General features: G+C 30.1%; 1 protein-coding gene across 1 annotated transcript in view; it reads right to left on the bottom strand.

Moving 5' to 3' along the window:
* Window positions 1-18,215, bottom strand: part of LOC143242318 (dipeptidyl peptidase 9-like) — a 65,980-nt gene that overhangs the window by 11,688 nt on the left and 36,077 nt on the right. The window contains exons 11-18 of the mRNA XM_076485678.1: window positions 18,039-18,207; window positions 12,684-12,849; window positions 12,260-12,330; window positions 10,840-10,910; window positions 9,758-9,839; window positions 6,780-6,906; window positions 4,036-4,216; window positions 3,269-3,380 (exon numbers count right to left, since the gene is read on the bottom strand). Coding sequence (XP_076341793.1) covers window positions 3,269-3,380; window positions 4,036-4,216; window positions 6,780-6,906; window positions 9,758-9,839; window positions 10,840-10,910; window positions 12,260-12,330; window positions 12,684-12,849; window positions 18,039-18,207 — 979 coding nt within the window. The remainder of the gene's footprint in view (window positions 1-3,268; window positions 3,381-4,035; window positions 4,217-6,779; window positions 6,907-9,757; window positions 9,840-10,839; window positions 10,911-12,259; window positions 12,331-12,683; window positions 12,850-18,038; window positions 18,208-18,215) is intronic.

Here is an 18,215-nt window from a genome sequence, read left to right as displayed (position 1 = left end):
ATCAAATGTACTACAATCAACTACTAGTTCTACAAAATATGTACTGTTAGCTACATCAAATGTACTACAATCAACTACTAGTTCTACAAAATGTGTACTGTTAGCTACATCAGATGTACTACAATCAACTACTAGTTCTACAAAATATGTACTGTTAGCTACATCAAATGTACTACAATCAACTACTAGTTCTACAAAATATGTATTGTTAGCTACATCAGATGTACTACAATCAACTACTAGTTCTACAAAATGTGTACTGTTAGCTACATCAAATGTACTACAATCAACTACTAGTTCTACAAAATGTGTACTGTTAGCTACATCAAATGTACTACAATCAACTACTAGTTCTACAAAATGTGTACTGTTAGCTACATCAGATGTACTACAATCAACTACTAGTTCTACAAAATATGTACTGTTAGCTACATCAAATGTACTACAATCAACTACTAGTTCTACAAAATATGTACTGTTAGCTACATCAGATGTACTACAATCAACTACTAGTTCTACAAAATATGTACTGTTAGCTACATCAAATGTACTACAATCAACTACTAGTTCTACAAAATATGTACTGTTAGCTACATCAAATGTACTACAATCAACTACTAGTTCTACAAAATATGTACTGTAAGCTACATCAAATGTACTACAATTAACTACTAGTTCTACAAAATGTGTACTGTTAGCTACATCAAATGTACTACAATCAACTACTAGTTCTAGAAAATATGTACTGTTAGCTACATCAAATGTACTACAATCAACTACTAGTTCTACAAAATATGTACTGTTAGCTACATCAAATGTACTACAATCAACTACTAGTTCTACAAAATATGTACTGTTAGCTACATCAGATGTACTACAATCAACTACTAGTTCTACAAAATATGTACTGTTAGCTACATCAAATGTACTACAATCAACTACTAGTTCTACAAAATGTGTACTGTTAGCTACATCAAATGTACTACAATCAACTACTAGTTCTACAAAATATGTACTGTTAGCTACATCAAATGTACTACAATCAACTACTAGTTCTACAAAATATGTACTGTAAGCTACATCAAATGTACTACAATTAACTACTAGTTCTACAGAATGTGTACTGTTAGCTACATCAAATGTACTACAATCAACTACTAGTTCTAGAAAATATGTACTGTTAGCTACATCAAATGTACTACAATCAACTACTAGTTCTACAAAATATGTACTGTTAGCTACATCAGATGTACTACAATCAACTACTAGTTCTACAAAATATGTACTGTTAGCTACATCAGATGTACTACAATCAACTACTAGTTCTACAAAATATGTACTGTTAGCTACATCAAATGTACTACAATCAACTACTAGTTCTACAAAATGTGTACTGTTAGCTACATCAAATGTACTACAATCAACTACTAGTTCTACAAAATGTGTACTGTTAGCTACATCAAATGTACTACAATCAACTACTAGTTCTACAAAATATAATACTATGTATTATTGGCTACATCAAATGTACTACAATCAACTACTAGTTCTACAAAATGTGTACTGTTAGCTACATCAAATGAACTACAATCAACTACTAGTTCTACAAAATATAATACTATATATTATTGGCTACATCAAATGTACTACAATCAACTTCTAGTTCTACAAAATATGTACTGTTAGCTACATCAAATGTACTACAATCAACTACTAGTTCTACAAATTATGTACTGTTAGCTACATCAAATGTACTACAATCAACTACTAGTTCTACAAAATATGTATTGTTAGCTACATCAAATGTACTACAATCAACTACTAGTTCTACAAAATGTGTACTGTTAGCTACATCAGATGTACTACAATCAACTACTAGTTCTACAAAATATGTACTGTTAGCTACATCAGATGTACTACAATCAACTACTAGTTCTACAAAATATGTACTGTTAGCTACATCAAATGTACTACAATCAACTACTAGTTCTAGAAAATATGTACTGTTAGCTACATCAAATGTACTACAATCAGCTACTAGTTCTACAAAATATGTACTGTTAGCTACATCAAATGTACTACAATCAACTACTAGTTCTACAAAATGTGTACTGTTAGCTACATCAAATGTACTACAATCAACTACTAGTTCTACAAAATATAATACTATGTATTATTGGCTACATCAAATGTACTACAATCAACTACTAGTTCTACAAAATGTGTACTGTTAGCTACATCAAATGAACTACAATCAACTACTAGTTCTACAAAATATAATACTATATATTATTGGCTACATCAAATGTACTACAATCAACTTCTAGTTCTACAAAATATGTACTGTTAGCTACATCAAATGTACTACAATCAACTACTAGTTCTACAAATTATGTACTGTTAGCTACATCAGATGTACTACAATCAACTACTAGTTCTACAAAATATGTACTGTTAGCTACATCAAATGTACTACAATCAACTACTAGTTCTACAAAATATGTACTGTTAGCTACATCAAATGTACTACAATCAACTACTAGTTCTACAAAATGTGTACTGTTAGCTACATCAAATGAACTACAATCAACAACTAGTTCTACAAAATATAATACTATGTATTATTGGTTACATCAAATGAACTACAATCAACTACTAGTTCTACAAAATATAATACTATGTATTATTGGCTACATCAAATGTACTACAATCAACTACTAGTTCTACAAAATATAATGTGTGAAACTTATTTTGTGCTGGTTAGAATCTATGCACTATGAATTAATTACTGTTAATAGTGGGTGTCTCCAACTGATGCAGTTACCATTAGACGTTTGGACATTATATTTAGTTATCTCTGACCTTTAACAGATATACATATTTTAGTTATAATGTATTTAGATCAGAAGTTCACATTAAATTATGTTATAAAAATATTGACTTCTCTGGTTTAATTTCTAAGTTATTTCCACAAATGTAACACAGTTTTTAAATGTTAGTGAAACTCATTTATAGGATAACAGAACACACTTTGTGTTCACATGTATAAAATTATTCAAAGATAGAGAAAATGATCCTTTGTGCAAACTCTCTCTGTTAACCTAAATATGATGTAAGAAGGTTGAAACATTGTTCTCTATTTTAATACCCACACCAGCCATTCTGAAATACATTTTCACTTCCAGTGGGTTTCACAAAAACAATACTTATTACAGGTAGTAAATTCACATTTTGGTTTGATTACTGGACTATGAGTGATGATACATACCATTTTACCCTTAATATGACTTTCAAATGCTACTCCACGATGTCTGGATCCTCTGCAATCCACTGCTACAACAACATAACCTTCAGCTGCTAGTACATGTTGTCGTAAATGTCTGTAAAATTAAACAAATGGATGCTGTTCTTAATTGTGTCAGGATATAACAAAGTTTTATAATACATCCAGCACTATTTAAACACAGTTGTAACTAATTTGTTTTTATGTCACAACAAGGAAACTTCATATTGGTAGAAGTCCATCACTTCCTAGTTAAATCAGTTTTGAATATTGACGAACTACTATTGCAAATATCATAATAATTACAAGCTCAAAATGAATTATTATGTTCTCACTTGCTTTATAAGAATGGTAGTGAACAAGGGAGTATCACAGGTTTTGAAAGGAATTTACCTTTTTCTAAATAAACCAATTTCAACTTTCTATGACAGTTACACATTACTCTAGAACACAGGTAGAACGCTTTAATACAACTCAAAATTTGTCTTCCTCAACCACATGATGGAAAACTAGTTGTCCCTACTTGTAGCTAAGTTTCAGAACACAAGTTACATTCTGTGTTATTTACTTTGTATCACAGCATTATAACTTCATAACTGAATTCACTCCCATCTGAGGAAATACTAATTGGTACAACATACATAATCATGTCCCATAAGATACAAGTTTTTATATAAAGAAATATTGTTATACCAAGTGTTTGCAAATATTGTTATACAAAATGTTTGTAAAATAACCAAATGTCACGTTACCTCATTCCTTTAAATGTGTTCGTTACTAGCTGGACTTCAGGACCACCATAGATAATAAGAATTGTTGGATACTTCCTTCCAGTTACCATGTGAAGAGGTTTGAAGATCATTCCATAAACAACTTCTCCACACTGAAGCTGGTGAGTGAAGAGTTTTGGTGGAGGGTATTCTGGATCCATGGCTAAAGTTGACCAAAATTGGTTCTTTATAAAACTATGTTATGTGTCCATGACTTCTGATTAAAGGGTCACTAATACCATATGAGTCATGCAGGTAATATAAACAAACAACTATCACTGAGACAATTAATTCAACAAACTGTTACCATAGTTTTGTAGCATTTCACACACTTTTTACAATGAAAGTTGTCACAACTGAACATACAACAGCAAAGAACAATTTAAATACATCCTAACAATTTAAGTTATGTATAACATGATACATGAAGATATAGTTTTATGTGTTACGTGTATTACATTTTATGGAAAAAAACTGGCACGTTTTCAGTAAACATTACAATTACTTTATGAGTAGAAAATCAGAATTTTTAATTTAAAAACTTTACAGAAAATTTGTCAATAAATACATGAAGTTAGAGCATTGACTTTTCCAAGTGCAAAGTGATTTTTGAGATGAAAAATACTTTCCTTCATCTGAAAAATTTTCATTTTCATTTCTATTATCTCTAAAACCTCCTACACAAACATCAAACTTTCAGAAGAAATTGTATATCTTATGTTGATTAATTTGACCACCATCATAACAACTATATAGAATTAAACAAATCAAAATCACCCTTTCATCTTTCTGTCATGACTGCAAATTGCAATAAAAGGAATACAATTATTTACTCTAGATTACATCTCATAAGAGTATACATCTATTAAAACTTCACTTTACTGTTTCATGGAACTGTGTCTAACTAATAATCACGCCATGTAACTTGTAAATCAATCAGTGAACAAGCAGCTTCTGTGACTATTGCACATTATTTAATGCACTGGTTGCATGCACAAATATCTTGTGAGGAATTGTTTTTCATTATCTTAACCTATATAACTGAACAGGTTTCTAATTTTTACATGTATATTAATATAAACTAAAATCATTGAACCACATAAGTTATCCAAAATGTAACCTAATGGTTGAGAGTTATAACAACACTATACATTAAAACAGTCCAGTGGTGTTGGAACCATATGGTCTACTTACAAGGTGTAATACAAATTAAAACAATCCTGTGGTGTTGAACCATATGGTTTACTTACAAGGTGTAACACAAATTAAAACAGTCCAGTGGTGTTGAACCATATGGTTTACTTACAAGGTGTAATACAAATTAAAACAGTCCAGTGGTGTTGAACCATATGGTCTACTTACAAGGTGTAATATGAATTAAAACAATCCTGTGGTGTTGAACCATATGGTCTACTTACAAGGTGTAATATGAATTAAAACAATCCTGTGGTGTTGAACCATATGGTCTACTTACAAGGTGTAATATGAATTAAAACAATCCTGTGGTGTTGAACCATATGGTTTAATTACAAGGTGTAATATGAATTAAAACAATCCTGTGGTGTTGAACATATGTATAAATATTGCTTGAGTAACATACTGGTTGAGATTTATAACAACACTAAATATAAATCAATACCTTAGTTACACACATGTAACCTAATGGTTGAGAGTTGTAAGAACACTAAATATAAATCACTAAATTACTTACACAGCTGTAACCTAATGGTTGAGAGTTATAACACTAAATATAAATCAATACATTACTTACACACATGTAACCTAATAGTTGAGAGTTATAACAACACTAAATATAAATCAATACATTACTTACACACATGTAACCTAATGGTTGAGAGTTATAACAACACTAAATATAAATCAATACATTACTTACACACCTGTAACCTAATGGTTGAGAGTTATAACGCTAAATATAAATCAATACATTACTTACACACATGTAACCTAATGGTTGAGAGTTATAACAACACTAAATATAAATCAATACATTACTTACACACCTGTAAACTAATGGTTGAGAGTTATAACGCTAAATATAAATCAATACATTACTTACACACATGTAACCTAATGGTTGAGAGTTATAACAACACTAAATATAAATCAATACATTACTTACACACATGTAACCTAATGGTTGAGAGTTATAACAACACTAAATATAAATCAATACATTACTTACACACCTGTAACCTAATGGTTGAGAGTTATAACACTAAATATAAATCAATACATTGCTCACATGCCTGTAACCTAATGGTTGAGAGTTATAACACTATATATAAATCAAAACCATACTCACACATATGTTCCAAGATGTAACCTAATGGTTGAGAGTTATAACACTATATATAAATCAGAACCATACTTACACATATGTTCCAAGATATAACCTAATAGTTGAGAGTTATAACACTATATATAAATCAAAACCATACTTACACATATGTTCCAAGATGTAACCTAATGGTTGAGAGTTATAACACTAAATATAAATCAATACATTACTTACACACCTGTAACCTAATGGTTGAGAGTTATAACACTAAATATAAATCAATACATTGCTCACATGCCTGTAACCTAATGGTTGAGAGTTATAACACTATATATAAATCAGAACCATACTTACACATATGTTCCAAGATGTAACCTAATGGTTGAGAGTTATAACACTATATATAAATCAAAACCATACTTACACATATGTTCCAAGATGTAACCTAATGGTCTTGTTGACAGTTCTTGAGAGTTGTGTAGTATTTGATAAACTAATCCAAATGGGACCTGTGTTATATTACTTTGTATACTAACAAACATAGAGCAATCCTGTAAAGACACAAAAGAAACTTTCAAAGTTACACAACTAACAACTTTACGCTCAAGGAAACAAATTATTTATAAGAGACACTAAAAGATATTTGTAAACCTTAGCCTTACATTAATCAAACAGATAAAACAAGTAAAATAATTTGTCTTGGATTTATAATCCTCGTACGCCATTATAATAAATGAAACTTACAAATATTTAATATTTAATTATAAATGTATTACTCCTTGAATTGTGTTGAGAGTTAATGAACTATAATAAGTGCCATCACCAGATGGCACCATCAAAATACATGTAACAAAAGGTCTTTATTTAAAGAATATACACAATAAAAGTTATAAATATATTATCAACAGTAACTAACCAATTAACTATAACTTATAATACATGGACCTGAATTTAAACTGAAAGTTATATGACATAACTAAACACATAAACCTTCCATCAACATAGTAACATAGCACGTCACTTTCACTAGATATCTCCAGTTTTTTACATAACTTAACACATAAACCCTTCCATCAACACAGTAGCATAGCACGTCACTTTTACTAGATGTCTCCAGTTTGTTACATAACTAAACACAAACCTTCCATCAACATAGTAACATAGCACGTCACTTTCACTAGATATCTCCAGTTTTTTACATAACTAAACACATAAACCCTTCCATCAACACAGTAGCATAGAACGTCACTTTCACTAGATGTCTCCAGTTTTTATGTAACTAAACACACAAACCCTTCCATCATCACAGTAACATAGCACGTCACTTTCACTAAATGTCTCCAGTTTTTACGTAACAAAACACACAACCCTTCCATCAACATAGTAACATAGCACGCACTTTCACTAGATGTCTCCAGTTTTTAACAAAACTAAACACAAACACACAAACCCTTCCATCAACATAGTAACATATCACGTCACTTTCACTAAATGTCTCCAGTTTTTAACATAACTAAACACACAAACCCTTCCATCAACATAGTAACATAGCACGTCACTTTCACTAAATGTCTCCAGTTTTTACATAACTAAACACATAAACCCTTCCATCAACACAGTAGCATAGCACGTCACTTTCACTAGATGTCTCCAGTTTTTACATAACTAAACACACAAACCCTTCCATCAACACAGTAACATAGCACCTCACTTTCACTAGATGTCTCCAGTTTTTACATAACTAAACACACAAACCCTTCCATCAACATAGTAACATAGCATCGCCACTTTCACTAAATGTATCCAGTTTTTTACATAACTAAACACATAAACCCTTCCATCAACACAGTAGCATAGCATGTCACTTTCACTAGATGTCTCCAGTTTTTACATAACAAAACACACAACCCTTTCATCAACATAGTAACATAGCACGCACTTTCACTAGATGTCTCCAGTTTTTAACATAACTAAACACAAACACACAAACCCTTCCATCAACATAGTAACATAGCACGTCACTTTCACTAAATGTCTCCAGTTTTTTACATAACTAAACACACAAACCTTCCGTCAACATAGTAACATAAGCACGTCACTTTCACTAGATGTCTCCAGTTTTTTACATAACTAAACACATAAACCCTTCCATCAAAACTGTAACATAGCATGTCACTTTCACTAGATGTCTCCAGTTTTACATACCGTATTTTGGTTAATAAGCCGAGGCCAATTTTAAGCTCTGAAAATGAGGGTTTTGCTTATTACCAATAAGCCAAGCCAATGTTAAGAAGTGACAGGTTTCTTCAAAATGATTTCTTAGTCTCGCTTCAGCCAGCATGCATGTTGTGTGTGATCATTGGCGCTCTGTAGTAAAGCAGAGAACGGTCGCACTGAGACAGAGATTGAATCAATATGTCATTCGTTATTGGCTCCACTCACTGTAATTAGGTAACCAATGAAATTCCAGAAACAACGCTTTCACTGTAGTCTTAACGTGCTTTTGTTGATGGGACAAAATTACCGCCTATGGTAATTTTCAAAAGAAAAACATTTCCTAAGAAGAAGACATTTCCGAAAGGAGTGATCGGCCAATAAGCCAACCCCCAAAAATCAGGTCCAAAATTTAGAGCCAGAAATTCGGCTTATTAGGCGGAAAATACGGTAACTAAACACACAAACCCTTTCATCAACACAGTAGCATAGCACATCACTTTAACTAAATATCTCCAGTTTTTTACATAACTAAACACACTAACCCTTCCATCAACATAGTAACATAGCATGTCATTTTAACTAAATATCTCCAGTTTTTTACATAACTAAACACATAAACCTTCCATCAACATAGTAACATAGCATGTCATTTTAACTAAATATCTCCAGTTTTTAACATAACTAAACACACAAACCCTTCCATCAACATAGTAACATAACATGTCATTTTAACTAAATATCTCCAGTTTTTAACATAACTAAACACACAAACCCTTCCATCAACATAGTAACATAACATGTCATTTTAACTAAATATCTCCAGTTTTTTACATAACTAAACACACAAACCCTTCCATCAACATAGTAACATAACATGTCATTTTAACTAAATATCTCCAGTTTTTAACATAACTAAACACACAAACCCTTCCATCAACATAGTAACATAGCACATCACTTTAACTAAATATCTCCAGTTTTTTACATAACTAAACACATAAACCTTCCATCAACATAGTAACATAGCATGTCATTTTAACTAAATATCTCCAGTTTTTAACATAACTAAACACACAAACCCTTCCTTCAATATTTTAAGGTAACACATTACACTCATTAAAACTCTGTTTCCTTCAAGACTGAAATGATTTTTGAATTAAAAACATAAACATAACACTTGTTTACCCTATCCATTGCTACATTGTGAGAGAATCCAGGTGTTGTTAACCGAATTACATCCTTCGGGTGTTTCATTGACACAACGTACCTACGATATTATAAAACCATTAGAACATTTTAACTGCTATAAACACTAAGTTAAAACCTCACTAAAAATAATCCAAAAAAATTAATTTCTGCATTTGTTTGCCAACAGTACATTAAATCTAGAACACTTCATAATTTAAGTCAAACAGTGAAACCTTCTTCAGTCTCATTGCTAGTACCGTGTGTGATCACCTCTATCATTTTCACATACATATAACTAGTGTTATCTTAAATTCAACTAGCTCTTTCAGTGTTCTCAGATTTTGGTGACATCTGTGTTTTCAGTTAAAGTACATGTAGAAGTCTTCTTTCTTATGTTCTTCTCACATATCCTATTATTTTTATATTATCAATTATATGAACTTCTTCCCCAGAATAATGGACTATGTCAGATAAATCAGTACTAACTTGTTAATCTATAATATTGAATTATAACCTTTGTTGGTTGTTTTATTTCTTCAGTGTATTGCAGTCCAAATTCACAACAGATGTTCCTAATAGTGTTTCTCTCTAGTGAGTGGCTTGCTGTGTACTAACTGTGATCATATTGTGAATTCTCATCTGTGTTTTCTCTTAAACAGAGAAATGTGACTGTATGACTGTCTTTTTATTTTGATGTTAATGTTATTCAATCCCTGAATGTTCTAAGTATCCATTGTTAAAGTCAGTCATAGTAATGTCCTTTCTTCCTTCTCTGTATAGGTCACAAACCATGACAGTTATTGAAATACAATAACCACAAACTTACTGTGAAGACAGTAAAACATTGACAACAAAGGTCTACAACAAACAAAGTGTACTTGAAATGGTTTTTCTTACTGAAAATCAGTTTACTATGATTACATTTCCAGTTTTCTGTAATAGATCATTGCACTTACTAACCTTAAAAAATATATTTGCATACATCACAGTAAAATGTGGTAAATACAAAGAGTTACTGAGTCAACAATAAATTAGAAGAATCATTATGAACAGTAAAAAACATTTAAACCATAACTTACAAGTGCCTTTCTAAAGGTGTATCTTTTAATCCAATAAAGTAGACTAGTTCATTTTCTTCATCAACCCACACCTGTAAATAATACCAGTATGGATCCATCAAGTAATATATTACGTGTATTAAACAACTTGGAAGTAACACAAAATTCAAATATCAAAGTTTTGTATTCACAATAAAACAATATTATACAATTCAGAAACAATCAAAACTCCTGCACTACCTTATATTAAGGTATACCCTATAAAGTCTAAACCAAATCCTCCAGTAAACTTTGCCTTACATTCAGGAAAAATGAAAAATACTGAAATATACAGGGTGTGTTTGGAAAGTCACTGTGCACTTATATATTTATTTATTAACAGACAAAACTGCACAATGACTTTCAAACACCTTGTAGAAGAGTATACTACATAATTCTGAATATCTAAATCAGTAACTTTAAAGTCATGGTGGAACAGTATGTATCAGAACTACATTTACACATTGTCTGGTATTTGGATACTCAGGTGTCATCAAAATTTGTTAAGTTTTGGAAAAGAACTGCAGCAGCCATTTCTGACTTATTCATGTACCCAAGTCATTCGATCAAGAAGCCAGGGATATCTGTTGCACTTAACAGTAGTACAAATAAAAGAATGTGAGCCATCAGGTCTGTTCAGGAAAAGATGCATTAGGACCTCCAGGAATAAACCTTGCAACAAGTCAAACCCCAACCATGGTGAGCAAAGTGATCTATCGGTCTTGTAACAAACAGGTGAAAATCTGTAATTAAAAATATCAGTGGAAAAAGCCATCCATCCACCTGTCACAGGCAACAATGTGAAACACATTCAAGAAAGATCTCCAGCTGGAAACAGAAACCAACAACATATGGGTTCACCATAATGACTTCCATCCATATTTCACATTTAACCATCTGATACCTTAAACAGCCAAAGAATGAATCAGGTGTTCATTCAGTGATGACGAGAAACCCACTTGTTGAGAAATTTATATGCAAAACCGGCTCGTTTGGGATATAAAAAGGTGTTCATTCCATTACATATAAAAACTAACTGATTAAATAACATGATACAATGGCTATAGGTCTCTGTGTGATTTGACTATCAAAATGGGTGTTGTTAAACTATTATCCTCATACGCTGGATAGCTTATGGAAAGAATTGAAAAGCTAATGAAAAAGCACAATTATCAGACAAAGCATCATACAGTAAGACATCAAATAACTTAATATAATTGACTAAACCCCATGATTTGAATTATATTATCAACAAACAAGTCTTTTCTTTCACTTAACCTTTATTGACCAGTAAACTTTTCTTGTCCCAGTCTAATAACTCTTTATATAAATTATACTGACGATTTCCATGCTTTTCAAGTATCATCCAAGTTTTAATAGTGAAGTTTATAATAAAACATACATCTTTCTCTGAAACTTCCCAATCACCATCTGTCAGAGCTATCTTCTTCAACATCCTAGATGATACCTGTGCTGCAAAGATAAAGAACCTTCTTAGTTACTCAGGAGAGACGTATCTTGTAAAAGTGATAAAATCTAAATCAGAGGAAAAGTGTTCTAAGCTCCCTAATTACCAAACATATAGGTTATAAGACAATTAGTTTTAAAACAAAATTTATATCAAGATAAAAGACTTACTTAAAACAGGTGCAATTTCAGCTTTATCCCTAGATTCAGAGTCAAATACTTAGGGTTACAGTTCTACAATTTATAGGTTTGTAAATGCTGCTTAACTTTAAGGAACGCAACACACAGAAACGTGTGACTATTTCTTCCTGTAACAAAAAATACTCATTTAACGAGATCATGTGATAAAAGGTTTTTACTTTCGGGTCTAAGAATGGCAGGGTCGGTCACATTTCCTGTGAAGTCTTCTCGTAGCAGCTCTACAGTAATTATGTACAAGTGCCGATATCCACTCTCTTCACTGGCCCATAAGAATGTTATTTCATCATCTATGAGTTGGGGAAAGAAGTGTAGAATATCATGAACCTGTAAAAACAAAAGTTTGGGTTTAATTACCATCAAGAAACACGTTCCAGAATGTAAGCAAAGCTACCAATTACTGTTCACAACTGTAGATAAGAAACATTTCAACATAGGGACAGACAAGTATTCAATGAAAACCTGTTATTCAGTAAACATCAACTCACTTTCACTACACCTGAAACTATTTCCACATTCATTCATCAAACACTTTCGTTTATTATTTACTTTCACATCAACTACACACTAAAGAGACAAGAATAAGATTCACGTAACACACATGTGAACACTACACATCAGACACGGTTCAGTTCCATGAGTTCAGAAGTAATAATAAGTAAAAATAAGATATGTTTAATCATGTTTGAAATCACAGCATCATTAGGAATAACAAATTCTGCAGATATAATTCATTAACTTCAAAGTGGTTATTACTTACAACAAACACTATATATATCTTGTGGTTAGTTTTTTATGTGGAATTATTTAAAGTTGTTCACATCACTCATACAAAGTAACAAGTACAATAACACTTATTATTTTCCACCTAATTTAAGAAATACTCTCTACACATTGTTATACTTAAACAAAACATCAATGTCTTTTCTAAACATAACACATCCTACATGCATTATTTCTAAACATAACACATCCTACATGCATTATTTCTAAACATAACACATCCTACATGCATTATTTCTAAACATAACACATCCTACATGCATTATTTCTAAACATAACACATCCTACATGCATTATTTCTAAACATAACACATCCTACATGCATTATTTCTAAACATAACACATCCTACATACATTATTTCTAAACATAACACATCCTACATACAATATTTCTAAACATAACACATCCTACATGCATTATTTCTAAACATAACACATCCTACATGCATTATTTCTAAACATAACACATCCTACATGCATTATTTCTAAACATAACACATCCTACATACATTTCAAAAGAAACTAAAACACAGTATCTAGGATGGAAATAAAATAGATTCCCTTTTCATTAAAAGTGGTTTCAATATAGTCACTGTTTTGGTTATAGTTTCACTACAACAACACTTTTCATTAAAAGTGGTTTCAATAACACTTTAAAATATAGTCACTGTTTTGGTTATAGTTTCACTACAACAACATAAGAATTACTTTAAAAGTCAGTTTAAATATTTCATTTGGAAAAAATGAAGATATAGATAAAACTTAGTATAAGAACATCTATACAAAAAATATGTAGATAAAACTTAGTAGCAGTATAAGAACATCTATACAATAAATATGTAGATAAAACTTAGTAGCAGTATAAGAACATCTATAGAATAAAGATATAGATAATACTTAGTAGCAGTATAAGAACATCTATACAATAAATATGTAGATAAAACTAAGTAGCAGTATAAGAACATCTTTACAATAAAGATATAGATAAAACTTAGTAGCAGTATAAGAACATCTTTACAATAAAGACATAGATAACACTTAGTAGCAGTATAAGAACATCTATACAATAAATATGTAAATAAAACTTACTAATAGTACAAGAACATCTACACAACAAAGACGTAGATAAAACTTAGTAATAGTATAAAAACATCTATACAATAAAGACATAGATACAACTTAGTAGCAGTATAAAAACATCTATACAATAAAGACATAGATAAAACTTAGTTATAGTACAAGGACATCTGTACAATAAAGATGCAGATAAAACTTAGTAGCAGTATAAAAACATCTATACAATAAAGACGTAGATAAAACTTTGTAGCAGTATAAAAACATCTATACAATAAAGACGTAAATAAAACTTTGTAATAGTATAAAAACATCTATACAATAAAGACGTAGATAAAACTTAGTAGCAGTATAAAAACATCTATACAATAAAGACAGATGAAACTTAGTAAAAGTATAAAAACATCTATACAATAAAGACGTAGATAAAACTAAGTAGCAGTATAAAAACATCTATACAATAAAGACATAGATAAAACTTAGTAAAAGTATAAACACATCTATACAATAAAGACATAGATAAAACTTTGTAATAGTATAAAAACATCTATACAATAAAGACGTAGATAAAACTTAGTAGCAGTATAAAAACATCTATACAATAAAGACGTAGATAAAACTAAGTAGCAGTATAAAAACATCTATACAATAAAGACGTAAATAAAACTTTGTAATAGTATAAAAACATCTTTACAATAAAGACGTAGATAAAACTTAGTAGCAGTATAAGAACATCTTTACAATAAAGACGTAGATAAAACTTAGTAGCAGTATAAGAACATCTTTACAATAAAGACGTAGATAAAACTTAGTAGCAGTATAAGAATATCTTTACAATAAAGACGTAGATAAAACTTAGTAGCAGTATAAGAACATCTTTACAATAAAGACGTAGATAAAACTTAGTAGCAGTATAAGAACATCTTTACAATAAAGACGTAGATAAAACTTAGTAGCAGTATAAGAACATCTATACAATAAAGATATAGATAATACTTAGTAGCAGTATAAGAACATCTTTACAATAAAGACGTAGATAAAACTTAGTAGCAGTATAAGAACATCTTTACAATAAAGACGTAGATAAAACTTAGTAGCAGTATAAGAACATCTATACAATAAAGATATAGATAATACTTAGTAGCAGTATAAGAACATCTATACAATAAAGACATAGATAAAACTTAGTGGCAGTATAAGAACATCTATACAATAAATATGTAGATAAAACTTAGTAGCAGTATAAGAACATCTATACAATAAAGATATAGATAATACTTAGTAGCAGTATAAGAACATCTATACAATAAAGATATAAATAATACTTAGTAGCAGTATAAGAACATCTATACAATAAATATGTAGATAAAACTAAGTAGCAGTATAAGAACATCTTTACAATAAAGACGTAGATAAAACTTAGTAGCAGTATAAGAACATCTATACAATAAAGATATAGATAATACTTAGTAGCAGTATAAGAACATCTATACAATAAAGACATAGATAAAACTTAGTGGCAGTATAAGAACATCTATACAATAAATATGTAGATAAAACTTAGTAGCAGTATAAGAACATCTATACAATAAAGATATAGATAATACTTAGTAGCAGTATAAGAACATCTATACAATAAAGATATAAATAATACTTAGTAGCAGTATAAGAACATCTATACAATAAATATGTAGATAAAACTAAGTAGCAGTATAAGAACATCTTTACAATAAAGACATAGATAAAACTTAGTAGCAGAATAAAAACATCTATACAATAAAGATATAGATAAAACTTGGTAGCAGTATAAGAACATCTATACAATAAAGATATAGATAATACTTAGTAGCAGTATAAGAACATCTATACAATAAATATGTAGATAAAACTTAGTAGCAGTATAAGAACATCTATAGAATAAAGATATAGATAATACTTAGTAGCAGTATAAGAACATCTATACAATAAATATGTAGATAAAACTAAGTAGCAGTATAAGAACATCTTTACAATAAAGATATAGATAAAACTTAGTAGCAGTATAAGAACATCTTTACAATAAAGACATAGATAACACTTAGTAGCAGTATAAGAACATCTATACAATAAATATGTAAATAAAACTTACTAATAGTACAAGAACATCTACACAACAAAGACGTAGATAAAACTTAGTAATAGTATAAAAACATCTATACAATAAAGACATAGATACAACTTAGTAGCAGTATAAAAACATCTATACAATAAAGACATAGATAAAACTTAGTTATAGTACAAGGACATCTGTACAATAAAGATGCAGATAAAACTTAGTAGCAGTATAAAAACATCTATACAATAAAGACGTAGGTAAAACTTTGTAGCAGTATAAAAACATCTATACAATAAAGACGTAAATAAAACTTTGTAATAGTATAAAAACATCTATACAATAAAGACGTAGATAAAACTTAGTAGCAGTATAAAAACATCTATACAATAAAGACAGATGAAACTTAGTAAAAGTATAAAAACATCTATACAATAAAGACGTAGATAAAACTAAGTAGCAGTATAAAAACATCTATACAATAAAGACATAGATAAAACTTAGTAAAAGTATAAACACATCTATACAATAAAGACATAGATAAAACTTTGTAATAGTATAAAAACATCTATACAATAAAGACGTAGATAAAACTTAGTAGCAGTATAAAAACATCTATACAATAAAGACGTAGATAAAACTAAGTAGCAGTATAAAAACATCTATACAATAAAGACGTAGATAAAACTTAGTAGCAGTATAAGAACATCTATACAATAAAGACATAGATAATACTTTGTAGCAGTATAAGAACATCTACACAATAAAGATGTAGATAAAACTTGGTCTAGTAGAAGTATATACATAATTTCTACAAGAACAGTTCCTAAATAAATGTGTAATTAATTCACAATTGTATTCAACAAATTAACACTATGTGTGCATATTGGGCTCCAAGAACACAGACCATTACTTTCAACAGAGTACCAATCAACATGCATTTGATGTCATGTCAAGAGTTATTAACAATTGGTTTACCACCTATTTCTTATTTAATGGCAATAGATGAGATTAAATACCAGATACAATACAGAGGAATGATGATAAAAACTATATTTATGAAGTTTGGAGGTTCTAGCAGTTATGAAACTGTACATGAACATCAACTTGTTTGTTGGCAGACAAACTGGAATACAAGAACTGTTACAACAAGCCTGATATTGTGTGTACAAAACTTCACTTATCACTTGCACATTACGTACAGATATACTCAGTATATTTTGAATTATAATAAGCACTTCTCCAATGCAATGCACATGTGGTTAAACACAGATATGGGAACCAGAGATCCTAAATGAAAGTGTACATTAAATACAAGCAAAGTTAACTAGCCAATCCCTCAAACAGATTTTGGAACAAATACTAAATTGACATGTAGATAAAACTCAATAGTAGGTAACTAGTTAACCACCTTAACAGAGTTTTTAAAACAGATCCTAGCTGAAAGCACAGATAAACATATCATTTTATAATAAATGGACATCAAAACTAACTTATTATTTAAAAACCCAATCCTAGAGTGTTATTTCTGTGATGAACACAAATGGTACAGAGGTAGAAAACTCACATTGATCCACACATCGGAGTATTCTTCACATATCAGCTGCATGAGAGGAGCCTGGACAACATGATTTGATGATATATCATCCATGTGATCCATGGGAATAAAATTTGACAGAGGTATCAAGATGAGCTGCAGATGTTTTTGTGATCGATCAAGTACTTGTGCCCAAACACTGAAATC

This window comes from Tachypleus tridentatus, unplaced genomic scaffold (assembly GCF_004210375.1).
Source record: "Tachypleus tridentatus isolate NWPU-2018 unplaced genomic scaffold, ASM421037v1 Hic_cluster_2, whole genome shotgun sequence".
Classification (NCBI taxonomy): Eukaryota; Metazoa; Arthropoda; class Merostomata; order Xiphosura; family Limulidae; genus Tachypleus; species Tachypleus tridentatus.
This window is presented reverse-complemented; position numbering and strand designations above follow the sequence as displayed.